This window comes from Pteronotus mesoamericanus, unplaced genomic scaffold (assembly GCF_021234165.1).
Source record: "Pteronotus mesoamericanus isolate MK-2021 breed Mesoamerican mustached bat unplaced genomic scaffold, CSHL_Meso_final contig_169, whole genome shotgun sequence".
Taxonomy (NCBI): Eukaryota; Metazoa; Chordata; class Mammalia; order Chiroptera; family Mormoopidae; genus Pteronotus; species Pteronotus mesoamericanus.
This window is the reverse complement of record NW_026555068.1, coordinates 21,027,602-21,055,587: the sequence shown is the minus strand read 5'-3', so window position 1 is coordinate 21,055,587 and position 27,986 is coordinate 21,027,602. Positions and strand designations below refer to the sequence as shown.

The following is a 27,986-nucleotide window of genomic DNA, read 5'->3' as shown; positions in this document are numbered from 1 at the left end:
AATATTGTTATTCTTCCTTTTACTTCAGGTTGAATTCCTGTTAGTAATACTCAGATGCACCTCCTCTGTCAAAGCAGTAAAAACTAAGGCAGTACATTTGTATCTAAAATCAAAGTATACCCTTCCCCATGAGCTTGTGTGTTGCACCTGACATATGGCAAGGGTCATTTACAATATTCAGGGACTAATGCCACTAGAGCATTAAAAGGTTTGACATATTTTTCCCCCCCCAACAGCTTAAAATCAATTTTAAAATACTGGCTAATCACTACTGAACAGATGTTCAAATGCTTGAGTTCTAAATTCTGCATTATCTTATCGCCCCTTAAAGACTGGTTGCTATACAAACATTAAAAGTACAAGTTAAAAAAGAAAACCGTGCATTAGTATAGCTAAAGTTTACACATCAAGCAGAACACTGAACGATGAAAAAGCCTGGTCCCCAAAACAGACCAGCACATGAAAATGAACCACCATCAGAGCCCGAAGAAAGCGGCAGATCTCTCACAGGCAGGCTGTGTCCACGCGGGCTTTCTTGGTCCCGCTGTCCCCGCGCTTCGGATGCCCTGCCCTAAAACACAACCTGTGAACGAACACAAACTGGGGCCACGAAATTCTGGAATGATGTTTAGTTAAATGCAGTCTGGCTTTCTGCATACATGCTATAGAGCTCGAGTTAACCCAGAAAAATGCAAATAGTATTGTGGCTACAGATAAAAAATTTGCATTAAAAAAATGCTTGGCATTTAGTATAGAAGCTTCCCAATACATTCTAAGGATATATTTAAAAGGCCAGTAATGAAAAACAGTGGTAACTAGAACAGCAAAAGCCTCTGTTGTATAAAATAAAAGTTAGAAAAATATTCTAATTTCAAAAGTCACCTATTTTATACCTTACTACTCCAGTAAGATTACTAAGACTTTAAAGCGGAACTAACAAAAATGACATTCCATGATTCCACCTGTAAGCCCAAACCAAGAAACAAGAAAATTAGCAGACATATAAAGTAGCCTCAACAATATGTGATTTCCCTCCCTTTATCGTTTATATTTTAGTTTTCTTTTCAGCCCTTATAAACACGAACTGAAATTTCTAAAGCTGTGAGACAATACATTTCTTTCTTAACTTGTTAACAGTATACTTAAAGCACTTCTGATACAACTTAGGATTTACTTGGCTCTTCAAACTAGTGGTGCTATTTTGCTGGTTTAAAAAACACTTGTTTTTGCTTATGATGATCTGTTTCCTTGTAGCGACTATTCACAACACCAATAGACTATAGCTCTAAGGCCTACCTCGTTTCTCAGAGTCATTAATAATACTTTACCTAAATGTACAAAAACATGAAAGAGAAGCTTGTAAATGGACCTAATACTCACAGTTGGGAATAGTTTGGAATGGTGGGTTAAATTTTAAGATCTAACTCAGCGCATTTATGCAGAGGTAGTAGTTATCTCCGGAGAATCATTAAGGATTACCCCAGTGAATTAGCTCCACCAATGAAAACAAATTTTAACATTTGTTTCATTAATAAGAAAGTTATTTAGGATTTAGGTGCAAGTTATGAGTCATAGCACCTAAATCCTAAAGCAAACAGAAAACAAAGCCAGTCAAAGTTAGGAGTTATGCTCATGGTTTAAAGCTTGTAAAAAATGAAAATAAAATAAAATGAGATGTACATAGTTAACATCTTGGGTCCAAAGTGCAGTGATACTATTACACAACTGCTCTGTCAGTATGGCAGCTGAATCAATGTCTATGCTGAGACAACATACGTGCATTTCTCTATTAAATAACATATCCATCTCCTATAAATACATCCTCATAGGAAACACCGATTGTACATTAAATTGTCTTTTTTGAAAACAATTTTGCATTTAATTACAGTAAATTGCAACTCGCTGTTGTACAACTTAAAATTCTTAGAAGTCATTATAGATGTTTACACAGATAATTACAGTGATACACAAGAGCACTTCAGTAAGAACTGGAGGAACAATGTTTAAAGTAGAAAGCTTTTATAACCAAGCTGCACGAACATTAGGGGGCTTTGGTCTTAGCAACAGGCCACCAGATGTGTCAAAAACTGCTCCCTCACTCTTACAGCTGAGACCGCTGGTAGCACTAGATGTCCTGGAAGCTCCTCCTGAGAATACACAAAGAATAAGAAATGACTTTTGAGTCATTTAAACTAAATACATAAATCATCATCTGATAAACTACTTCTCTTAACATTAAGTCCAGACTTAATTTTTCTCACCCATCTCATGTGTTTTTAATAGTCTAATATAATTTTCAACCAGAAATACACTTCAGAGTTCCCTGTGGAACTTAAAAAATATAATAACAAACATCCTCAAATTCTACACTAGGGGATTTTGACTCAACAGATTTGGGGTGGAAAATAAATGTTTTAAAAAGCTTATCATATGAGTCAAGTGAAAAAAAACTTTTATATAACCATTTATACAAAAATATTCACCACATTCAAGACTAATACTAAGCATGAGTTACCAGGACAAGACGCCTGCCTTAGTCACTGCATCAAGGAAGTGAGCGATGCTGGGAGAGCGAGTGAATGGAATTACTAGTCATCTGACTGCTCAAGACTCAGGTGAGCACTAGGAGGTTGTGGCAGGGTAGGTGGTTCCAACTCCCTTTCAGTTCTGGCTTCTCTATTCTCTAGCTCAGGGCGCACACATGAAGTAGCAGCACAGACTGCTGTACAGGAGGAGGCCGGGCCCCCCTGCATGTCCCATCTCCCAACTGGGTGCCTGTGTTCTCTGCGACACACCACTAGTGAGACGCGTGACTAATCACATGACAAGCACCAGGAGGGTTTACATCTGGTGACTCTACTGACTGATAATTTTTGTTTCAGTTACTCAGTGCAGAAGACAAAGCACATACAAGGGCTGAACCTTTTAATACTTCTTAACTGGCGAGGGAAAATGTTTCAGCAATTTTTAAACAGCACATCTATTCGTTTCTTCCTTTGATAAATATATTGAAGTTATTAAAAGTCTCTCTTCCATTATCTAAGAAAACTACTGCTATTTTCAATTGTTTTTCCTCCTGGTTTCCTTCCTATGCTGCCATTCCCTGCTGTAAATGAAACCTGAAATTAAGTGAACTAACACAAATAAAACAAGGCATGCCAGTGAAAAATCATAAAATGCATTCTAGAAGTCAGCATTTTAAAGCTCTATCCTAAGAACATAAGCTATATTTTTAAAAAAGAATAAAAACAAGTAGAAAACCCTTTTGAATATGCTTACTTAGTGGGCTGTGTTGGCCAAGAGTGGCCCTCACTCGCCGTAAGGACGGCGACGGGCCGAGACAGCCCACGTTGCGGTGATAGTCCCTTAGCTGCTCCGAGCGCTTCATGCCGACTGTTGGCTTCACAGCCTCGAGCCTCTTCAATAAAGCCTTCATTTAAAGATAATCAATTTGAAAGTCAGTATCAGATAAATAGCAATATTTTCCCCAACAGTTTTCCAAAAGGAAAACTATTGTTAGAACCTGTAATTCATGAAATAAAAAAGGCTTTAAATCACTGTTGACATACTATGTGAACAGGTATTTCTAATAATAATAATAAAAGTAATAATATACTTTCAGGAAATTCTAAGGGCTTTGACTTATTCTATAGCTAACCAAAGCCACTATGATTTTAACAACTGATTACAGACACACCTCTCTTTTATATCAGGTTACAATTTTAGAAAAGGAGCTATAAGTTGAAATACATTAAACCTGACTGTCTCATAGAAATGGCATAACGGGAATAATAATGCTAAGAGCCCAGAAAGAACCATAGACTTATTGCAACTACTATAAATCACCTCTCTGATTACTTGGCAGTGGCTTCTGACCTGTTCCAACTTTCCAGCGGCGGCTGCGGGGTGACCGCAACGTTGAACAAAGGCCAAGGGGGCAGGGCTCTCCCACTCCTGATTCCTACCAGCCTGACTATGCTTTCTGACTGTCTGTTTTATATACTGAAGATCATACATAAAATTTAGTTTGGGAAGTAAGTTTTTGCTGTTAAGTTTGAAAATAAACTATTATAGACTATAAAGCAAATATAAACCAACTAACCAAGGCAACACAATATCCCATAACATGGTATTTTAATAAGATTCAGTAAGAGTCTAATGGATAATGTTCCTAATTTTATTTTCTTTCTTCACAAGTCAGAAGGTGAAAGGGTTTCTTTTGCTTTTCCCCAGGCATCGTTGAGAAAGGAATAGTATTTAAGTAGACCAATGGATTGGGGAATTTACCATGGTTGTGTTTTACTACTTTCTGTAGTGATTTAATTTTAAACTTTCTCTATAGCACACTGAACTTTATCTGAAGAGAACTGTGTTCTGCAGTAAGTTTCATATTAAAATATCATCCTCATGTGTTCTATCATAGGACAAGTTTCTTTCTGCACAATCTTTTTTCCTTCTTCAATTTAAGTTTTCTTTATATTGTGGTAAAATATACACAATACACAATTTACCACTTTCACCATTTTCAAGCATACCATCCAGGGGCACTTAGTACATGCACATCATCGTGAACTATCACCACCAAACATTTTCAGAACTCTTTTTCTACTTAGCCTTTTGCTCTTAGCATTTTCTGTTCTGAGGTTCCACTGCCCTTATGCTAGGAAAACTATTGAAGGGAGAGTGATAACAGTGTCACAAAGATGAAGATTGGTAGCAAATCTCATACCTATTGTACGTGTTAGTCTGTTGAATAATCAGTACCTTTGTCCTAAGATCTTGAAATAATTTATGGTTCATTCGGGCTGGTTCTTCTCTGCTTTACTGTCTTTTGTTGCCTTCCGTAAAAGAAATAACCTAATGATGACTAAGTATGACTCCAGCTGTGGAAAATAAGGGAAACTTGTCCTATGAGGGAACCCCCTGCCCTTTTATTCTGAGGTTCCATTATCAGTGTTCTGAGCAACCCCAGAGAAGGAAGAGATGGTGGCAGAGTCAAAATTTTCAGGGGAAGAGCTGAGGGAGAGAAGGTGCATGCAATGGAAATAAACAAATGGAGCTTGGAGACGAAGGGCAGAGGTGCAGGACACACTAGGAAGGGGACACCACCGAGAGAACACAGCCTGCCTGCTAGTCTTTTTGCGTGAATACCATCTCTAGTGTTTAGCTTCCAAAGGCTAGGAAAGAGTCAGCTCCTCAGAGAGCCTCGCCTACCTAGTGCTGGTGGTTCTTTTTGCTGAGCTGAGCTATGACTTAAACATGGTTCCATCTGTAAAGCCTACGGTCTTTCCATCATTAACACTGTCTTTGTAGAGAGAGATGTGTAATTTAGGTGACAAAACCTCCTAAGATTGTACCTTCTCTCTCTACAGTTTGTAACTGCTATGAGCTATGTAAGATACTGGAGGACAGGGGAAAAAAAGCCCTGTCACATATTTTATAACTTCGTCAGGAAGGTAATACCGTTGCACGTCTAAGACCTTTATAGCTGAGTAAGAAACCTCCTATGTATCATATCATCGATGTACTTCACTGGGTGGAGCAACATTTACTGTTCTATCTAATTATCCAGTGAACTGTACACTGTGGAATGGATGGGAAAGAAAACTTGATATTTCCAGTTACCTACTAATTTTGTGTTTTTGCTGGTGGAAGTCTCAATATTTTTTAAATAAACCCCTAAGTTCCTAAATTTACTTATTTGGTTTGATGCATATTTTTCTTTTTTAAATTTTAAGAAAATCGCAATGCTTATCGATCAAATGTAAAACATCAAGTAATACCATCAAAATAAATTTTGAAATAATTTGACAATAAAGCAAAAAGTAAACCCATTTTGTAGTCCTGACATGTCACTAGTCAAGCTCATATGCACAGACCTGGGGAAATGAACATGATTTGGCTTAGCTAGCCTAATGACATGGGACCATACCATGCATCAGTCTGCATGCCATAACTTAATAAGCTGAAGTAAAAGCTAAAAGAGTGACTTCGGATAGAAATAGCTCTTGCTTGTAGAAACAGTATCAAAACTATGAAGTAACGATTACAGTTCAAAACCCTAAAGTCAGAAGCACACGCATTTCGGCCCTGGCTGGTGCGGTGCAGCTGGCTGGCAGGCCGGCCGGTAACCACAATGCTCAGGTCAGATCCCGGTTCAGGCGCGAACGACCAACCCCCGTCCTGGCAGCTGTGGGGGGCGCTGTCTCTCTCTCACCTCGCTGCTTCTCCCTCCCCTCCCCCTCTCTTCCAAAAAGGAATGAAAAAATGTCCTCGGGAGAGGATTAAAAAAAAAGTATATACAGTTCGGGGCAGTCATCAATTTAAACTCCTGGATAAAACTTAAAAATGATAGTTCAAAATGTTGTAAACATTTGTAATAGAGTGATAAAAAAATGTAAGTTATTTAGTGAGAAAGACTGGGGTTTAAATCCTGGCTCTGCCACTGATTGTGTAACCTTGATCAAATAACTTAATAGGGATATTAACAATACACCTCCAACGGTTTTGAGTAATAAGTGAGACAATGCCTATGAAGTGCTCAGAACAGTGCCTGGCATACTGTAATAACTTATTAAATATTAATGCTGTCATTAATATTGCCTTGCAGTATTTTCTAGTTGTTTGACATGTAACAGCGTACCTTTCTGGCTAAGTTATATATTCCATGACAGGGCAGTATTTTAAATATCTATTTTTATATTCTTTCCAGTATCTTTCATAGCTCACAATTAAATATTTGTTTAATGAACTGAAAAATAGTAAGGATGATTACTTATAATCCAATTTATGGTTTACAAAAGCTTAGAACTGCTACTCAATTCAAAGCCTAATAATGAATCCCAAAATAACTTGTCTAAATATTTCATCTTTTTTTTTTTTTTTTTAATCTTGGAAGTATCACTCTTTTTGGAAAGAAAAACAACCCAGCCTGGATCCTGTCTTCAGAGTCAGGAAGGTTAAAACAAATGAACGAATGAATAATGTTTTAATGATTTCTGCAGCTTTCTACAAAGAACTGCTTCATTGTTTCTAAAGCGATAAAGCAAAGGCCCCGCAGGACCTCAGAGAGCAATGTGTCCTACAGTCGGGAAAATCAGGACTCCCCCCTTATTTTCGCCAGCGGGAGTCAAACTCAGTCATCATTAGGCTACTTCTTTTACGGAAGGAGACGACAGTCCATAAAGCAGAGAAGAACCAGACCAAACGAACCACAAATTATTCGAAGATCTTAGAACAAAGGTACTGATTATTCAACAGACTAACACGTACATTAGGTATGGGATTTGCTACAAATCATCTTTGCGACAATGTTATCACTCTCCCTTCAATAGTTTTCCCATTGTAAGAGCTCTAAAATTACTCCTCTGGGCAGCAAAGAACAGAGCAGAGGATTTTATTTTTCACTTAATATTTTAAGAACAGTCTAAATTTCTAAATTTATACATGCATTACTTTTATTTGAACATAGGAACTCCTGAGTGGAAAGATTATGGTCTACTTTATTGTCTACTTATTTGTATTTCTCTGGACTTAAAATTGAAGTAAGTTAACTCTATTTAAACTCTAGGCTCTAATCCTGATACATTCCTGCAGCAAAGTTCCTTCTTCCCTAACCTTGCTGCAATTACTCTCACTCTCTTCTTTAACAGCTCAGTAACCTGGCATATATTTAAAAGAATGAAATACCCTCATTTCTACTAGAAGGTAAAGTGAAACTATAAACTAATTATCTTACTGACTCCCTCTCCTCTGCTAAGATAATTCTTGTGCTCTTTCATAAGATCTGGCTTAACAAGAATATTTTAAATTCATGAATTAAAAAATGACTCCTCCTATGGAAAATAATGAAGTTTGAATATAATTGAGTCTCTATGTTATAAGCACGCCCTCTACTGGATAAAATTACTTTTTCTTTATTATTCCTCTGATTTATTTCCCTTGGTAATGAGAGGGGGAAAAGGTATGATATTAGTAATGAAGAAATCAAAATTCACCAGAAAAGCAGATTAACAGTGTACTTTTAACTCTAAAGCTTCAGGTTCGATTGTATACCATATCTTCACTCTCCTTTTCTAACGTCTCTGCATAGCAGTACTTCTTCGTCTTGAACTGCATCAGTCTAAACAGCATCTGGGTTGCTACGCAGCGAATGTTAAGAGTCCCAGAACAGAACTGCTTTAGTCACCCTGCCTGCAGCCATATGAACTGGTCTCTATCACTGGAGATGGGGCAATTAAAAAAATTATAAAGTAACGGGTGCTACCCATGCAGTACATCTGATAGGAATAAATACAACTGTGTGCACGTGTGCATGTTTTGACTATGAAGAGCCCAGCAAACAGATTTAGAAGTGTATCAGCCCACTATGAAGTCTTATTAGAGCCAATGTGGCTCTAAAAAGGGTTTGACAGGTGGCTAGTTTAAAATAAAAATACAAAAATCATGTTTACAAAAGTAGCAGAAAACGTAATGAAAAAATTTCATGCAGTATAGAATGAAAATACATAATTTTGAAGAAAGTTTCTCTGTCTTACTAAGGTAATGTATAAGCAATCTTTGAATAAATTATTTCTGATAGAAGGTAAAAACTTTGCTAATTATTGTAGCTCTGAATTTATGTGCTCATTAAGGGTCTAACTTTAGTTTGAGACAGTACCTGGTTTAAAGTCTTGGCTCAGCCGCTCACTAGCTATGTGCCTGGCCTAATTATTTAACCCTGATAGGCCTCAGTTATTTCATTTGGAAGATGTGGATAAAAATAGTACTTCCCGAAAGAATAATAGTCAGGATTCAATAAGCTAATATTTGGAGGACGCTAAGAATAATGCCTGGCATTTAGTAAGAGCTCAGTAAACATCAGCAATTGTTATGAGCTGAATTTCATGAAGAAAATGATATGCATGAATAAGTATTCAATGTGAAGGATTTATCAGTCCCCGTATACACTCCTTAGAACAACATCAAAGTGTAACTACGGTTCTTAACAAGCAATGTCTTTCACAAATTCAAGTAGCAAACTACCATATCTGACCTCTTTGAGGACGTATTTATTCTTTGAAATAAGTGATACATAAATTATTTTGGCTTTCAGGGATACAATACAGTGAAATAGGTTTAGCGAATGACTGAATACTTCACAGAAGATACATACATCTAACCCTTGGGCACCATTTCCTGTAGTATTGCAGTGATTTAACAGATCTAGTCAAATAGATAATGGAACTTTCAGTATTCTCACTTAGTGTTCCCTTAAAATAGAGTTAGCTGGGAAAAAAAACTACATATTGTACCTTACAGGCTCATAGTTCATCATGTATTTCATACAAACACATCTAAGCCTACCTTTATATAATAAAGTTTGAAAATTGGGCTGTTTTGGGTTTCCGGTAAATTGCACTTAAAATCAATATAAATGCATTTTCTTTGATGACTAATTTCAGTTACTTACCAAATTTTCTCTTTCAATCCTTTGTTGTTCCCTCTGTCTGTTGACAGCACTGTGATACAACTTAGGGGGATGACTAATCGATCTTCTAGGAACTGTATTTTTGCTTCCTGGTTTTTCAGCCTGCCTCGACAGTTCTTTCAAAAGCCTCTGATTTTCCCGATCAATCTGTCTCACCTCCTCTCTTGTGAAAGAGTAGTTTCTCCTAGGTGCTACTGAAGGCTGGTCTAAGTGATGTTTCTGTGGTCCCTTTTTATCCAATTCCAGGAAAGCTACAGAAGTGAAGAGAAGGAAAAATGGCTAAAGAAAGTAGTACAGAAATATGATGGTACAAGTTTTAACTCTTAAAAAGGAAAACTACATTGATCCATGAAAAGGTGTGGATGAAATACTGTTAATAGCATCCAGACTAGAAAACATTGTATAGAAAAAATCCAGAGGCAGCTTAGTGTTTTATGCTTACTGGACTCTTTGGGAATTAAAGTTATACACAAAACAATGAAAATATTCTAATAAGAAACGTATATGGTGCTGGTTCTATGGTAGGTATGATTTATGGAAAATGCCTCAGTCATGTTCATTTTATGTTTCCCTAAGGCAGCTTAGTAGGGAGGTTGGAAACCTCTGGTTGAGTGCATTAATACAATACTTAATTTTGACATTTTTTGTTAGTTGGAAGCCATACTTTAAAAATAAAATGCCCCCAGCAATGACTGATTGAAACAATGGCAAAAACAAACCTAGAATATTCTGAAACTTTTGACTTAATCTGAAAATATTTTACTACAAATGATTTGTGATCTTAATATTGGTAATAAAACAAATACTTCTGTGAAAGTCAAACATTTCATTCCTGACTAAACATAAGCCAACATGAATATATTGTATAAAAAGTTTTTAACCAAGAAAAATATTTTGCATACTATGAATATCATATGAAAGTTTCTAAAAATATTAAGCTTACTAAATGTTTCCGCTTAAGTCTATACTAAAAAGGAATACACTGTATCAGGGTAATATACTGACACATTTTTTTCACAACAATTTCTGAAGTAACCATTACTTGTTTTTACTTGAGTACCTTCATGCCAATTCTTTGACTCACTTAGCATTTTGTACTGGTAAGAGCACAGTGCTAGAAGGGGAAGGGGCATGTTTAACCCTCATCTAAAAATCTTTGACGGCACAGAAATAAAAGTTAGGCAAGGTCACAAAAACTGTTAAGTCTACCTCCCTACATCTAACCAAAGATGATCTGAGATTACAGAAACTTACAGAAGTATTACAGGGGCTTCCTGAGAAAAAAAAGGAAAGCAATGGTTGGTAATTTGTTGAAAACAATACTAATTGCTTATGAGTTAATGACAAAATCTGAATGAGAACACATTTAAAAAGATATAGATGTGCTGAACGTAATTATCTTGCTTCCAAAAAATGGTCATTTTGTAGAATTTAATAAGGTTTCTAGATTAATTTAGCTATATATGAAAACCTTTAAAATGAAATTCTAGAGGGAATTAAAAACTATTTTCTTAATGGCATTTTTAAAAAGTTTTAAAAAGTAAAATAAGGCAATAGTAATAAATTAATTAAAAAACAAAGTTTAATCTAATTCATTTTTAAAATTGGCATTCTAACTCTGATGGTAAATATATATATGGAGTGCTTATATTTTGATACCAGTTATTACTATTATGTTTTTTCCTAAAGTGGCTATATGCTTTAGTATGAATCAATTACAAACACAGGGGTGAGCAAAAGTAGATTTATAGTTGTAATATAATTAATAAATAGTAAATCAAGAATAAACTGTTTGTGTACTCACAACGGCAAACCTATTTTTGCCCACCCTTGTATATGAGCCACTGGTTTTTCCAATTAAGATGTAATTTTTTTTTACTTGAATAAACTTTCAGGGATACATTTGTACAAATATATACATATTTATGAAATATTGCTTCTCCCTAATTTTCTGCAATGAAACAACTTTGTTCAAACTTGTTATAGTAGTTCAGTATCAGCGTCCGTTGTCACTAGAGCCATTTCCGGTGTCATCTAACATCGTTTACTAGATGTGTCGACTTTACTTTCACCTAGGCCGAGATACAGACTGCATTTTAAAAACTCATGTATAATGATACCACTGAGAATTTTACCCCAAGCCATATTAAGACCTTATTCATATTAGTTTAAAAAAATCCATCCTATAGGCACATTCACAATCCCTACTTAAATACTTGCTTTCTAAAGTAAAAGTTTTTTAATTAATCCAAACTTATAAACTGATAAGCCTCACTTCAAGGAATAAGAATTAAATTCACTGAACTTCCTTGTCTTCTTTGTGAACTTACCGGATGAGAAATTCTGTGGCATTCTCCCAGTCCCCTTCCTCGGAATCTGGCAGGCTTGTGACTATGTGGACCAGTATGACACAGCCCAGGTGGCTTTCAAAGCTGGGCAAAAAGGAGATGCACCCCCGCTTCCCTGGGCACTTGCCCTCAGGGCCCTGAGGCTGCCAGGCTGTGAGGGAGGCAAACCACACAGAGGGGCCTGTGGAGGCACTATGATCTTGTCTGTGAGTCATCTGAGGCTGCTGCTTCACACAGCTCTATGTTTTGTGATTTGTTATCAGAGCAGCAGGAACTAACACAAAATGGGGGACCAGGAATCGTGGTATTACTGTAACAAAAACCTGAAACGGATGGCATTGGTTGAGACCAGGTGACAAGTAGAGCTGGAAGAATCTACAGGGGATTGCTATGAAGAGGATAAAGTGGCAGGATTTTAGGGACACTGTTGGCTGTTTACTAGGTACCATGGGCTGAGTGATCCCCACACAGAATGCCGAAAGTGTCAGTGGCTTATTTTGTCCAAAATGATGAGAGAGAGATGGACCAAAAGAGGATCCAGTCAGTTTTCAAGCAAAAAGGAACCAGGACTTAGGGGATTCAAAAATATATCTGCTGGCCCAGGCCAGTGTGGCTCAATTGGCTGGAGTGCTGTCCTATAACCAAAGGCCACAGATTCGCTACCCTGTTGGGGCACATATGACCCCCAGTCCCATGTGCTTATGGGAGGCAACCAATCGATGCTTCTCTTCCGCATCAATGTTTCTCTCTCCCTTCTTCTCTCTAAATAGCAATGAAAAAAATGTCCTCGGGTGAGGATTAAAAAAAAAAAAAAAAAAATATATATATATATATATATATATATATATATATATATATATATATATATCTACTTCTCCTTTCTAGTCCTTCCTGGCAGAAGATTCTCAAAGGACTCAAAGGGCTACACATAACTGAGGAACCATGTCTGAGCAGCCTCAGCTGCCCTTGGACTTGTTTTAGACTCTGGGTCTCAAGGTTGGGGGAATCTTTGGAAAGGAGCACTGTATTTTGGCGTTTGGGGGGGAATATGTATAAATTATTGTGTGGACAGAGGATAGACTGAAGAGTTTTAAAAACATGTCCATAAGTTACCTCACATTCTTATTAAGAGGGAGGGCCTATGCTCCTCTTCTTAAATCTGGGAAGGTTTATGACTGTTTAAACCAATAGAACATGGAAGAGATGAAGCTACATGACTTCTGAGGCTAGGTCATAAAAGGCAATGAGGTTTCTGCCTTGTCTCCCGGAACACTGTACTTGGAGACTTGAGCCACCGTGTAAGAAGTCCAACCACCCTGATGCTGCCATTCGTGGAGAAGCCAGGTCACACAGAAAGGGTACATGCGGGCCCCCTGCTCAGCAGTCTTGGTCAAGTCATCCCAAACCCAGATACCTGACCTGTGAGTAAAGAGCGCTCAGGTGATTTTTACTCACAGTCCTACCAAACCCAGTCCTACCTGTGAGTCTCTTTAAGTGTTGAGGTAATTTATATGTAGGAATAGCCAGTGATATGTCATCACTTAAAAAAAAAATGGTGTGTGATAGACAAACAAAATACTTGTGGACCAAGTGCAGTCCACAGGCAGGCAGTTAATGTTTGTTAGGTTTTTTTTTGTTTTTGTTTTTTGGAGGGGGGCTGTCTAACTGATCTATAAATCTTCCATAGTGATTGTGGTTTTGTCAATTTCATCTTCCAGTTCTGTTTTGCTTTTATCATACATTTCAAGTCAATGGCTCTTAAATCTTTTTGGTGTATTTGGTCAGTTTATTAATGTAAGATACTCTTTGTTCTTTTTAGTGCTTTTCTGCCCTTGAATTCTATTGTGTATACCAATAGGAGCGATAATTCTATTTCCTCTTTGCTAATACCTGCCTGATGTATTTTTCAAGTCTTTATTTTCATTCTTTCCATATTATTTTAAATATATTTTTGGTTAGATTTGATTTAAAATTTTTTCCTCCCTCTGATGGTATTTTCAGATTAAGTTAAAACCACCCCCTTAACATTGTTTGATCTCTTTTCCTACAATCTTAAAAAAATACCTTTTTTTCCTTGTTTTCCTCTCTTGGAAGATTATGCTAAATTTTTTTCCCTCTAATACACAACAAATCATATATTCTAATCCATTCTTCTAGAAGTTCTTAAAACTTTTGGTCTCAGGACCCTTTTACACACCTAAATATTACTGAGCACCCCAAAGAATGCTTATGTGGGGTACATCTATCTATATTTACCATGTTAAAAATAAAAGTGAAAAAATTTAAAGATAATTATTCATTCATCTGAAAATAACCAATGCTATGTTAACATTACATTCTTATAAAAACAGTAAGAGCAGCGGAATTTAACATTCTGCACGTCTTTTAGTGCCTGAGCGGTAGGCGGCCGAGTCCCATTGCCTGCTTCTGCCCTCACCTGTGGTGCTGTCACTGTCACACAGGCCCTGGAAAACCCTACTGCGCACACGTGACAGGAGAGCATAAAAAGCGAATCATGTCTATTTTACTAGTGACAATAGTTTTCACTTAAAATCACTGAGCTTCACTTTTAACTCTGCTCCAGGTATTATGTTCTTCATCTGTGAGTCTGGTGCCTCTCTTGATCTCAGCTTTCCGCAAACGTTTGGTAACAGGTACCTGGTATGTATGTGCCGGGGACATCTGAGGTTCCCTGCTCACCCGCCTGCACCTTGTTCGCTGCAGCCTGCCAGTGGAGGGGCACGCATGCTGGCCAGGGTGGGCGTGCCAGTGGCCAGTCTCAGTACAGAACCACCCCCTTCAGCCCCACACCTCCGCGGTTTTGCTTTCTGCGGTTTCAGTTACCCGTGGTCAACTGTGGTTCAAAAATATTAAATGGAAAATTCCAGAAATAAACTATTCATAAGTTTTAGGTTGTATGCCATTCCCATTCGGAGTAGCATGATGACATCTTATGCTGTCCCGCCTGGGATGCCAATCATCCCTTTGTCCAGTGTATCTACACTGTATGCACTACCCACACGGAAGTCACTTTGTGGACATCTGGGTTATCAGATCAGCTGCGGCAGCAGGGCGATGCTTGTGTTCAAGTCACCCTTACTTTAATTACTAATGGCCCCAAGGCCATTTACATAACTTTGATTACAGTGCATTGCTGTAAGTGTTCTATTTTATTAAGTTGTTGTTGTTAATCTCTTACTGTGCCTAATTTATAACTTACACTGTATTATAGGTATGTGTATATAGAAAAAACATAGGGTCCCTAGGGTTCAGTACACCCTGTTTCAGGCACCTGCAGGGGTCTGGGAATGTACTCACTGAGGAAGGGGGACTGCTGTATGGCATTCTCTTCCTTACAGAGTATAACAGGGTCTCTATCTTCCCTTTGAATAAGGCATTTTGCTTCATTCCCTCCTGTGTTGGTATCAGTTTAGCAATAAGTTTAATTAGTTTCTTTGCTCATTAATTGTTCTTTAATCAAATTTCTTTCTCTTACAATTTTTCTTCTCAGGATACATCACCTAATGATATATCTAATTATTTCATACAGAATCTATGCAATAAAATTTGAGATGGAGCATTTCTAAATTGTCTCCATTATGGCCTACAGATTCTTCCCAAACTAACCTAATTTCCCCTATACGAAGTATATGAAACATGCCTTCAAATCTAGTCATGTCAACTTCTTCAATGTTCCCCAAATACAAGAGATTCAGGCCTTAACCCAATGCCTGAACTTCTGCTTACTGTTTACTCTACTTTTTAATGCTCTCTCTGCCTAGTCAGTCATTTCACAGCTGAAGGTCAAAGAACTAATTCCAACCAAACCCTCCTTTGCTATTTACATAGCCAAAGGCAGCCTTGGGGTAGAGGTGGGAAATAGCCCAAATCAGCTATCCAACTGAGCTAGAAGAGGCTAAATATTCAGAAATTCTAATAAATTTTCAAGATCTACTTTAATGTCAGATGTCTAATAACATTAGACTACACTGATCTTCCCTTCTAATATTTCTCATAGTACCCCAGACATCTCAATTTAGAATTGGGCCTTAGCAGCATTTATCAACACCTCATCCGACAAATGAAGAAACTGGTTACTGTTTGTCAAGGGTCATGTGGATAACAGTTAGAAGCCTAAAATTTGGAATCCACTTCCAGAATTTTCTTCACCCAAATTCAACACAGTTTCATAGTCCAATGGGCCCTAAATGGGATACCTGATTTTATATTCTTTTATTAACCTTTGTTTCACATGCTTATTATTTCATAGTTCAAATTTACAAACATTAGTAAACTCATTGTTTTAAACCAATAAATAACATTAATACTGTAAGCTATAGGCATCCCTCACAATAAACTCTTGCCCAATGTTTGCTATAATTGCTTGCAAAATTTTTTACTCAAAATTCACTATCTGAATCAACAAACTGTTTTATGTATCTTAGTACTTAGGTAGTGAAAAATGTTTAAGTTCAGACAATGTAGTGTAGGCTGTGTTCCTACCTCAGGGTGTTTTGATAGGATCACATGTCATGCTCTTAATTTTTTAAATGTGTTATGCATTATCGCAATCATTTTCCTTACATTAAGTGAATTTCTCTTCCAAGGAAGTGGAAAAGGCTGTGAAGAAATCAGGTGAGACAAAGAGGCCTAGAAAAGCCCATAGAGCAGCAGCTACAAATGATAAAGCGCACACTAAGAGATTGAGTGCCGAAAAGGCCTGGCCACGCGCACATCTCCAATTCACATGTCCACGGTTTAGCTACATGTGGAAAAACAAAGAAAACTTATAAAAATATTCTGGATCTGAAAAACTACGCTCGGAAATTAAGAATGAATAATTTCGAATAACTAAAGAAAAACATTATGCAGCAGGCCGAGAGCCATCATTAGTGTTTGAAGTATTTCATTATTACACGGAATCTTCACTGGATTGTTATACTATGGAGTCCAATAACAGAGCTACCAACTAGCAAATGCCACCTTTGTTCCAGTGCCTTTAAAAGCCCTGGGCACCACTTAGCAGCAAGTCACTGACATCACGCCCCACACTGGCTCCCTACTGTGCAGCAGTATGAATAAAGCTTTCCTTTTATATACATTTTTGTTCAGTTTCCCTGTTGAAAACTGTGTTTCAGTGCTTCATTTATTTTTGGAGAAACTGCTGAGGGATTCTGGGTGTGATTATTGTTTCTGCCATGTCAAACTTAAAAATACATAGGCTGATCCAACTTAGACAGGAACAGTGAGAGACACCTGTGTTTACTTTCCATGGAACCAAATTTTTTTTAGAATCTAGGTATTCAGGCTGTGGTCCTTGGACCAGGAGTATTGGTATCACCAGTGGGCTGGTTAGCAATGATGCTCCTTGGTTTCTGCTCAAGATCTACTGAACCAGAATCTGTTTTAACAGGATCCCCAACTGACCCATCTGCATTTGAAGTTAAGAACCTCTAACAGACTGGAAAGTGGTTGTAAGAATTTTTTTAAAGTGAAAACTGTTACACTGGGTATCTTGACAAAGAATTAGAGAATTTCCCTAGAGAAGAACGTTAATCAACTTTACTAAAGGGTATAAGGAGGCACAGACTTATTCTATGAAACTTCAGACGGCAAATCAAAGACTAATGGGTAATTGACACAAAATCAAATTTCAGTGAAACATGAAATACATTTCCTAACCATTAAAGATGTTCAACAGAAACTTCCTCGCAGTCCCTTCAGTTGACAGTTACTGTCTATTGCGTGCCAATGCTTGCCAGATTTGGAGGTTCTAGTAAGGAATAAGGTCCTGCCCTCCTGTTGCTTACGCTCCAAGGGGAGAGAAAAGCAAATCAAACTACACCAATTTCAGGGTCTAATACATATTCTGATGGAAGGAAACAGGCTTTGGGGACAGAGAGGTAGGTAAGGGTCAAGGATGCGAAGCTATGTTAAGAAAAAGTCTCTCGGAAGAGGTGCTTATAAGCTGAGACCTGAGACACAGAAGCAGCCTATGCAAAAGAAAGGGCAACAGCAAGCGCAAATGCCCTCAAGAGCGAAGTGTTCCCAGAACAGTAAGGAGGCAGTGCCGCTGGAGCACAGGAACGGGAGATTAAAAAGAGATGGAGGCGACATCCGTATGCTGTAGGGCAGTAGTTCTTCTCACCAACCTTAATAGCACACAGGACCAATTGTATGAGGATGCCCTTGGTGGGGCCTAGGCATCAGCATTTGCTTTAACTGTTTTACTAGCTCTCCGGAGGACACCGACGTCCTGTGTGGGATGAGAATCACTGATGGATTTAACATAGCCTGTCAGGCTATGATAAGGAATTTGGATTTTATTTTTAACATAACAGTAAACCCACTGAAGAGTTAAGAAACCAGTAGGACTGATTTACTTTTTAAAAGATCACTCTGGTTGTTAGCAGAAGCAGCAGAAGGGCAAGAATAGAAAAAAGTCTCAATCCTGAAAGTTTTAAGAGGCTCAGGGAGCATTTATAGGAAAGCTATATTTCGTGGAGGCTTAGCCGACTAGGCGGTGGTGGCCAATGTGGAGAGGCCCGTGTTTCAGACACACTAAACCACAGGACAATCAGAACAAAGAGGAAAGCAAACCTACAGAACAGGGAATATTCACAGGTGTAAACTGCTCCAAAATCACTTTATCGACCTATGAGTTATTTGACAAAAATAAAGAATTTATTTATGCCCTTACATTTTCACCACTACGCAAATTATGAAGCTCAAGATTTATTCTTTCAACTAACATTTCAAACAAAGAGAATCCTATTTACAACTTAAAAATGTTATCTTCAACTGACCTAAAACCTAACCTGCAAGCCCACTATTTTTAGTTATAGTAACAAGTCCCAAGGAAAGTCTGAGGCTGCTTTTAGTCCACCTGGAAAAAATATACTGTTCCTTTCAAATGAAACATGGATAATAATAAACTGATATAGAAATACAGCAATAAAGATTATTCTAATTAAAAATATTTATATTTGAAAGTTGAATTATGCTATTTCATCAACTAGGTAATTATTTTCATGTGATTCTCTTCACCCTTTAATATAAAATCTGAACAGTGCCCTGTAGTTTATTCTGAGTTCTTTCATTTGCCAGCCTTCTTGCCACTTTCCCTGGTATGAAGGTGACAGGTCAGGTTATTCTGACCTCAGTGACGTTGCCTTTCTTGAAGAAGAAAATGAAATAGATCTATTGCTAAGGTCTCTATCAAATGTGGGAAAATTGGATGGGCTCCTCTTGTCTCAATTGTTTTGCCCATTTGGTCCCTCCAGGCATTTTGAGTTTGTATGGCACTAACCAAAAAAAAATTAGTATGAAGTCATTTTTAGGCCTAGTTGATTAGCTTTGCAATGATATAATGGTATGCCTGATATTTTTATGATAAATTGGAATACTTGGTAAAGTTATGATATTCATTATCCCAAACAACAAAACATATCTATTAGAAAAATCAACACAAATTCATAGTATTTAATATTTAAGCTCAATATACTGTTAAGTTTAATATTTAAATTCAACATAGTCTTGAAAAAGAAAAGTTACCTTTCAAGAGATGATTCAGGTCCATTGTGTCATGTAAGGCTTTTTGTTTATATCTGTGGTCTGAACTGGAATCTAACAGAGAAGACTTCGAGGTGAGATCTGACCCATGTTTTTCTTTTCCTTTTTTGGCCGATTTCAAATTACTTTTTAAATCCTCAACATTTCCATACACTTCTTGACTCACATTTTCTTGCCTTTTAATTTTTATTTTCTGATCGTTTGCCATACCCAGTTCAAAAGACTGGACAGGGCTGATGTCTGGGGTCGATAAAGGAGTGACATCTGTCACAGTATCTTCAGATTCCTCAGTGCAGTCACCGACTTTTGGTTTAGTACTTGAAGGCTGTGTTCCTGTTGATTTTACTCCTCGTTTAGATTTCTGTTTTGGTGACAAGTGGGTTACACCTGAGAGGTGTTTCTTTAATGATGGAGATGAATCAGACGTACTATTATCAGACTCTGCATCTGAACAATCTGTGCCTGAACTTGAAGTTGAGGAGGACAAAGAGGAAGAGGAACTCCTTTTGGAATATTTTCTACTTAGGCCTTTTTTAACATGACTAGAGGGTTTGGCTGATTTGGACCTGACAAGATGTTTTCTCCCATCATCGCTGCTTTCCTCTCCATCTGTATAGTAATCATCTTCACCTTCTTTTATAATTTTGGGAATTCTATTTGGGATAGTCAAGTGTATTTTATGTCCTGTTGTAGCATCACACAATTTTTTTGATCTTGAAGAAGTGGTCAAGGATAAGGAATTTCTGGTTTGTGTATTATCATTTTCCATTACATGTTCTTCTGGAGGGATTTTCACTGTGCTTTCATTTCCTTTCTCAGTAAGATTATTTTCTTTTCTTTGCATTCTAAATTTTGAGTTTACATTTTCTGTATTTTTGTCTATTCTCTCTTTAGAATCATCATTTTGCTTGTCAAAAACTGAGTTACTTCCACTTTTCTTTGTTTCCTCAAAGTCACTGTCAAAGAAAGAATGGTCCACTTCACCTTCTGATATATCTCCGAACCGATCCATGATGGCAAAAATATATCTAAAAAGGGAGAAAAATATAACCATCAGACTAAAAAGTCATTTAAAAGTACTCTTTATTTTTATATAGTAATTCAGTTTTCCCAAGCTGAGAGGTTGGGTTAGTATATTAAGAGAAACATGACCCCAAAAACCCTACAAAAAACAGTAACCCAAAGAAGTGATAATGGGGCTACAGGAGCCATTCCAAGTTGTACCAGCGATTTGAAAAATAGGTCTAATAGGTTAGTTCGCAAGAAAATCAAAATAGATCATCAAAGCAGGGACATCACAAACATGGATGCTTAGGTGAACCCTAAGGAAAATCTGCCTTCTCTAAATTAGGTTCTCTTTAAATTCTGCACAGTTAGAGTGCAGAATAAGAAAGGATGGTTTTAAAGCCTCGTAAGACCTGCCAAGCCAGCCCAAACACATTAGTTGAGTGAAAGCAGTCAATGCAGACAGACACACCTCCCTAATTTTATTTTAGTACTTGTCTTTGCCCTATTCTGCTCCTTCACTGCAGTTATGGAAGCAGCAACAGAAAGGAGGGTTCCTATGAAAAAGAAAAGCTGCCTCTATCCTTCTTAAGGAGAAACTAAAACTCCAAGGCACAATCATAGGCCACACGGTAGTTTAGAGGCAAACCTCTAAAAATTAAATCACAAACTCGGACATAGCCACATGTGGAAGATGACAAGGGAAGAGTCTGTATGTCTTCCTGTGTTAAAGGGAGTCTAGCATAAGACATTTTATAGCAAACAGGCTGCTTAAATTAAAAAATGAAAGCATATTATTTAGACACATAGAGTTAAATATTGGGAGAAATGGATAAAAATGTTCAAAGTAGGGGCCTCTAGCATAGTGCAGAAACCACTGTGTTGGTTATAGACCTTAAACTGCCAGGTGACTTGTTGATTTAAAAATATTTTAATACTCTATAGAATTGAAATTAAATTGGAAATATCATTATAAAATTGTAGCCTTTAAAAAATATTTTTCTTTCGCATTGGTCTTAGCAGCAGCTTGAGTTCAGAGTGCAATCTCTAATACTATTCTCCACTAAAAAAATAATTAATTAAAAAAAATCAGGACAGCTGGCTCCATTTCTGAAGGAGGGGGGGACTGAAGAAAGGCCTGGAATATATTGCTGTTGTCAGAAAGCACAATATTCAAATATGCCTGGACTAGTGGGAACAAAACAAAGGACTCTGTGTGAAAGGTGCTTTCACTGTCCAAGCTGGAGATTTAGCACTGAAAAACAAAAAACACAAACAAAACATGTAAAAATGAAAAAGTAATTCTATGGAAAGACGTAAGTTCAAATTGATATTCAACAGGGGCAAATAGTATGAGTTACATTAAGGGAAAGTAATATACATATTTCCAATAATAATATATAGGTAACAGTCCAATTATGTGCTCACTATATGCAATTTGATCAATTTCATTATATCCAATCAAGCAATAAAAAATTATGTAATCTGTACCCTAAATCAGCCATGATACTCTGCAGCCTTTAATTGTTTAAGTGACCCTGCAACTTATAAAAACAAGTACGAACGTGATTTTAAAATCAACCAAAATTTACACTATTAATATTAATGTGGTAAGTTAAACATGATAGGGGTAGAGTATATGTGGTAATACATTTTATCATCATTGGACAACTGTCTGCCTAAGGTTTTAAAGAATTTAAGAGATTCTGTTGTATTAAACGTATAAGGAACTCTGATTAAATCAGTAAGTTTAGATTTATTAGGTTTATTAACAACAAATAAATACTTAAGAGTTTCTTTATTAGGTCTCTTAAGTGTGACTTGTCAGATGTTTGAGGAAGAAAATAAAAAACTGTATACTAAAATTGTAATTGTGCTGTTGATTAAATAAATTTGCAAATGGAGTACAGTGTTTAAGGAAATTTAAACTAGGTGAAAATTAAAGTACAAGTGAGTTTTAAAATTCTAACATTATTACATTTAAGCTGAAATAAGATGTGTTAAGTAAATCTTAAATATTTAAGAAAAATTAGGTAATAAACCTATACCTAATATTAAAATACAAAAAAAATTACTTCTCATAACATAATGTCCTCTTTATGTTTTAAAATTCAAAGTGACAGAAGAAAAGTTCCTCCAAAATCCTCAAAAAGAGGTGTCTAATAAGGTTTTAGATATAATATTTACCAATGCTGAAATGAAAGTCTACTCTCTCACAGTAATTTATAAAAACTGAAAACTGTCTGTTAAAGGCATTTGGCAATTAATGTTTAGAGCCACACAGTGGATTGACTGAGTGCCAGCCTGTGAACTGAAAGGTTTCCTGTTTGATTCCCAGCCAGGGCTCATGCCTGGGTTGCAAGCCAGGTCTCCAGTTGGGGGCGCGCGAGAGGCAACTGATGGATGTATCTCTTGCACATCGATGTTTCTCCCCCTCTCTTTTCTCCCTCCCTTCCCTTCTCTCTAAAGATAAATAAAATCTTAAAAAAAATTTTTTTAGAGCCACAGAAGTCTTAAATCGTTTGAACCAGTGCCCTCATTTCTGAAAATTTATCCTAAGAATATTAAAAAGGAATGGTACTAATTATAAGTTTGTAATAATGAAAAAACTTGAATAGAGAAATATTAGGATTTCATTAAAATAATTATTTATCAGGGGTCAGCAAACCACTATGCATGGGCTAAGTTTGGCCTGATATTTGTTTCTGTAAGTTTTAAAGGAACACAGTTTTGAAAAGGTTCCCAGACTAAATTCTAATGTGGGTAAGGAGGCTTCCTCAGACCAACAAACAATTCTCAGACATCAACAGGGTGTCTGAGAATTCAACTTAACTGACACTGTACACCAGATTCCATGGGAAAAGGGCTCCGTCCCTCAAGACCACCCTCAACTGGCCACACCAGTCGCAAACCCAGGTTGTTACCTGTGCTTTCTGAATAACCAACTACAAACTGGAGGTTCCAAGGACGCCCTCCAACTCAGGATGCTAATCCCAAATCCAGGTTGTTGCCTGTACTTCTAAGTGACTGGTTATAAAGCAGCGTCCCCCCAGCCCGTCCCCGGATGTGATTTGCTAGAACAGTTCACAGACCTCAAGAAAACCCCTGTACTCACTAGATTACCAATTTATTACAAAGGATGTTGCAGGACAGGCGTCCACAGTCAGATGAAGAGATAAGGAAAGTGCGGTCCTGTGGAAGTTCTCCAAAACAAGAACCAGCCAGCTCTCCTGGGTTTTTAGGGAGGCTTCCCTGCATAGTCTGGATGAAATTTTTAGCCACTGGCAATTCACTCTCCACCCCCTCTCCCCAGAGGGCAAGTGGAACCTGAAAGTTCCAAACCTTTAATCTGACTGATTCTCCCAGCAACCAGCCCCCACCCTTGGGTAGGGTCCAAAAGTCACCTCGTTAACATAACAAAAACACCAGTACCACTTTCAACCCTTGGGAAATTCCAAGGGTTTTGGGAGGTGTCAGAAACTAGATGAGAGTCAAACATTTTATAAACTGCAATCTCTCACGGCCCCACTCACCGGCTGAGGTACTGTCTCTGACAGCTTTCTCACTACGACGGCAGAGCCCTGAATGTGACAGAACCCCTATGGCTCACAAAGCCCAAGATAGTTACCAACTGGTCCTTTGCTGAAAAAATTTGTGGACCTCTGACTTAGGTGATATATCGGCATGAAAAATGCAGATATATACAAAACGATAATCCACAATGGATTAATAATACAATTTTATTAAAAGACTGAAAAAGAATGAACTGAGTCAGATACACTCAGGCTCAGGCTCAATTCTGCCACATGCTAATCTTGTGTTCCCAGGTACGCGTACAAAGATGCTCAAGACAGCACACTATTTGTAATAACAAGTTAGAAAAAACCCAATGTCTTGTTAAAAGTGGCTAAGCAAAATGGTGCATATGGTATATTATATACCAATCCAAAAGGATGAACTGAGGTCTACGAAACAATGTTTACTAAAAGAGCAGAACTAAATGAACAATACCATTTTGAAAAACTTAAAACACATACAAGACTAAATCCCTCATGGGTACAAACACATAAATAAAGTTATCCAGGCTGGACAGGAAGGTCCTACATTAGACGAGGCCTTGCGGGGAGAGGAGAAGTAAGGGTGGGAAAGGGGGATAAAGAAGAAGGAAGAGCCTGGCTACGGGACTGTGATCATGGACACCACAAACTTAAGGAGTATGACTGGTGGTTACCAACCCAACTCTGCCCACCTGAGTTCACAAAGAAAAACAATTCAAAATGCACACTGTCATTAAATGCCCCCCAAAGTTACCTTTTTTTTTTTTTTTTTTTTTGATAATTAACTCTGCAATCCAAGAAGTCGAGGGCTGAAATAAAAAAAGAGTAGTGGTTGTTTTTCCTTTCTCACTTTGTTACTTGGCTAAGAATACCTTTGAGATCAATTTTTTTTTTTTTTATTTCTTCAATTTTAAAAGCAAATGGTTTCACAGCACACCCCAGAGCTTCCAGAGCGAAGCAGATAGTTCTGGGAACTACAATGAAGAGTCTAAAATGTAAATCTTGATTAAGGGTTTTCAGAATAGAATGTATTTAGACACTCGCAGGACTGATATGAGAAAAGAGTTTAGAGCTGTCACTTGTAGTTCAAGGCAGAACTTACTCCAACAGGTGGAGTGGATAGGAAAGCCATCTTGAATTTAATGTTAGAACTGCTCAAAAATGGACTGGGGCTACTTTCTTTTCTTTCTTAAACCTCACCTGAGGATGTTTATTGAGTTTTTAGAGGGAGGAGAAGAGAAGGAGACAGACAGACACAGACAGCATTGTCAGAGAGAAACATCCACCAGCTGCCTCCTGCAGGAGCCAGTCCCGGGACAGAACTCCAACCAACTGAGCCACCTGGCCAGGGCTGGACTGGGCTACTTTCTAAGATCAGGAGCCATGATTCACTAGTCCATTTTGGGGAAAAGGCTGACTGTCCACTGGCTGGGATGCTGCAGAGGGAATTCATGCATTAGGAGAATATGCTCTTTCCCAACCCTAAGATTATATATGAACTAAGTCTAAATCCCCAAATCAAATGATTAGCTACTTTGAAATCCCTGGTTGTCATAGCTAACAGTCCCCTACCTCGCTGTCTCCTTACCGGACTGGAACTCCTGACAGCCAGCGCACCACTAAGTCTCAGGGCGCCGTGCCTAGCGCAGGATCCGACAAGCAGTACTCGCAGAATGTTTCTCTGACTGGAGCTAGGAGCCCTAAGATCGAGCCTGGTTCTGCTCCTTGACAGCTATGTAAGCCACAAAGTCACCTCCTTTTCCTGAACCAGTTTCCCACCCTCGCCCCTCCGCTGCCTCCACCACACTGCCCCCGTATCTGCACTGGCAAGGTACCTGCCGTCTCCATCAGCTGTGTGCCTCAGCCTCCCCGAGTGGTCAGAGCTCCGGAGAGGTGGTGCTCGTCCGGGGCCTGGGGGACTTCCCAGGTTTAAATTTGGGTTGATAATACCCAACAGGTACGGTTACTTTAAGGATTTAAACTATCCAACAACCCCACCCACTCAGCAATTCTTTTGATATTTACTTAAAAGTTAGTGAGATCCCATTTACATTAGAGCATAATACCCATATGGGCTGAATACAGGGACGATCTTCTTTAGAACAGGCTGGGAAAGGGTGAACAGTAAATGGTAGTTCAGAGCCTCAACAACGCCCGCGGGGCGCTCGGTGAAGGCAGGAGTTTGCCCAAGCTGCCCGGGACACGCCCCATCAGCTCGGCTCCCGGCAGCGGCAGCGGCAGCGGCATTAGTGCCCTTGCTTGCAAGATCCATCGGGAAAACGCACAAATCACAACTGGCATTTTTCAAACTGTCATCCTGCTCCTGGGACATCAGGTTTCTGTAGCTGGGTACAGAACACGGTCCAAAAAGGTAACCGATCAGGTACGCGAAAATCTAGGCCCGAGGTAAACATCTGTGTTTCAGGAACGGAGCCCGCGTTCCTCGCCCCGTTCCCCGCCCCTTTCCGACCCCGCAAGGTGGCGGAAGATAACGGACAGACCCCGCCTCACACCTCAGGGTTCAGGTTCAAGTCCGCGGGGGTGGGCGGTGACGACCTGCGCCCGGCTCCTGGCCGCGGCCACTTTCTAATTCAGAGCTGCCTCCGACCCTCCGCCACCACGAAGGCGCCTTGAAGACAGGCAGTGCCCACCGGAGCCGGGTGTGCGGGCGGCCTCAGAGACCCGCGTCTCCGACGCCTCTGCTGCGGTTACACCCGCCGCCCGAGGGGCTGGCCGGGCGCCTGCTCCCCTCCCGCGCGCTTCCTTATACCGACCCTGAGTGCTCGCCGCTGCTCCGGCTTCGGAGAGAGGAAACGGATCCCGAACGGAGAGGAAGCTGGCGGGCGCGGGAAGAAGAAATCGCTCACGCGCCGCTCGCCGGAGTAGTGAAGGCCGCCTCGGGCTCGTGCGCACGCGCTGGCGCGCTTCCGGGGGCGGGGAGAGCGGAAGGAGGCGATAGGAGCTGGCGGGCTGAGTCGTGAGCGTCGCGGGACGGGGCGGGGGTCGAGCGCCGGTGCTGCGCCGCTCCTGGTGGCGGGCGTCATAGAGCGCGAAGGGCCGCGGCGGCCTAGAGAGGCTCCCTCGGCCTCGCTAGCTCGGGTGGGGAGCGGGAGGCCGGTCCGCCGCGCTCGAATGGAACGAGCACGTGCAGGAAGGCATTGTCCTCCGGAGATGCCCAGTGCGCGGTCCAGTTCTTGCTGCCGCGGTCCCCGCTGTGAAGGGGAATGGTGGTGAGGCTAGTTGGGGTGCTAATTTGATGGGAAAAGGTGCTTTCGTTTTCTTGTAATTACTTACACAAACAGCAGCAGTAGTAATAAAAATGGGGCGGCTGTGTCTTTGTGATTGTTTATATCAGCAAATTACAGTTCAGACAACTAATTCTCTGGTCCAGGGGCTGGTGACACATCAGAAAGTCCTCTCACTACTGGTAAACGAAGTGGGTAGTTAAAACAATCTAAGAGAAAAATGATCTCTGTGAAATACATGGAATGCCATGGTTTTTCGATTTTGAATTCACAGGCACCTAGTAGGTGGAATTAAGGCGCCCCAAAGACGTCCACCTCCTAATCCCCAGAACCTCTGAATATGCTGCTTTATATGGCAAAAGGACTTTGCTATGTGATTGAGGATGTCGAGATGGGGAAATGAACCTGGATTATCCAGGTGGGCACAATGTAATCACTAGGGTCCTTATAAAAGGGGAGGCAAGGAAGTCAGTAATAAAAGTCCGTAATAGAAGAGCTGGCCATAGAAGCAAGAGGTAAGTACAGCTTGGTGACTGTAGTAACATGGTGACTATATTTGGAAGTTACTAAGAGAGTAAAAATTCTAACTGTGAAATGGTGGATGTTAACTAGACTCATTGTGGTGATTATTTTGTAATAGACACATACTCTCTTGTACACCCTGAGCATATTTAATGTTATATATCGATTACATCTCAATAAAACTAGTACAATTTTTTTTTTTAATTTCAGTTAAAAAAAGAAAAAAGGACACAGAAAGAGATCAAAGTGATGTAAGGGGCCGTGAACC

General features: G+C 39.0%; 1 protein-coding gene across 3 annotated transcripts; it reads right to left on the bottom strand.

Annotated features, from left to right (window-relative positions):
* Nucleotides 1-542: 542 nt before the first annotated feature.
* Nucleotides 543-26,931, bottom strand: CFAP97 (cilia and flagella associated protein 97). 3 transcript variants are annotated; one of them, XM_054566166.1, is made up of 5 exons: nucleotides 26,726-26,931; nucleotides 19,372-20,417; nucleotides 9,452-9,720; nucleotides 3,280-3,430; nucleotides 543-2,147 (listed from the first exon to the last, which is right to left on the bottom strand). In XM_054566166.1, the coding sequence occupies exons 2-5, from the start codon at nucleotides 20,399-20,401 to the stop codon at nucleotides 2,020-2,022; spliced, it is 1,578 nt and encodes a 525-aa protein (XP_054422141.1). In that variant the 5' UTR covers nucleotides 20,402-20,417; nucleotides 26,726-26,931; the 3' UTR covers nucleotides 543-2,019. The 3 variants fall into 3 exon arrangements, with proteins under 3 accessions (XP_054422141.1, XP_054422140.1, XP_054422142.1); XM_054566165.1 differs by lacking the exon at nucleotides 26,726-26,931 and having other exon boundaries at nucleotides 19,372-20,611; XM_054566167.1 differs by lacking the exons at nucleotides 3,280-3,430; nucleotides 26,726-26,931 and having other exon boundaries at nucleotides 19,372-20,611.
* Between the last annotated feature and the right edge of the window lie 1,055 nt (nucleotides 26,932-27,986).

Excerpts from the sequence above, each read along its gene's own strand:
- CFAP97 (XM_054566165.1), bottom strand. The coding sequence starts at position 20,443 with ATGGTTATATTTTTCTCCCTTTTTAGATATATTTTTGCCATCATGGAT. Across the intron at positions 3,431-9,451 it reads GGATTGAAAGAGAAAATTTG|GCTTTATTGAAGAGGCTCGA; the intron begins GTAAGTAACTGA and ends CTTTAAATGAAG. Across the intron at positions 2,148-3,279 it reads TGGCCAACACAGCCCACTAA|GAGGAGCTTCCAGGACATCT; the intron begins GTAAGCATATTC and ends GTGTATTCTCAG.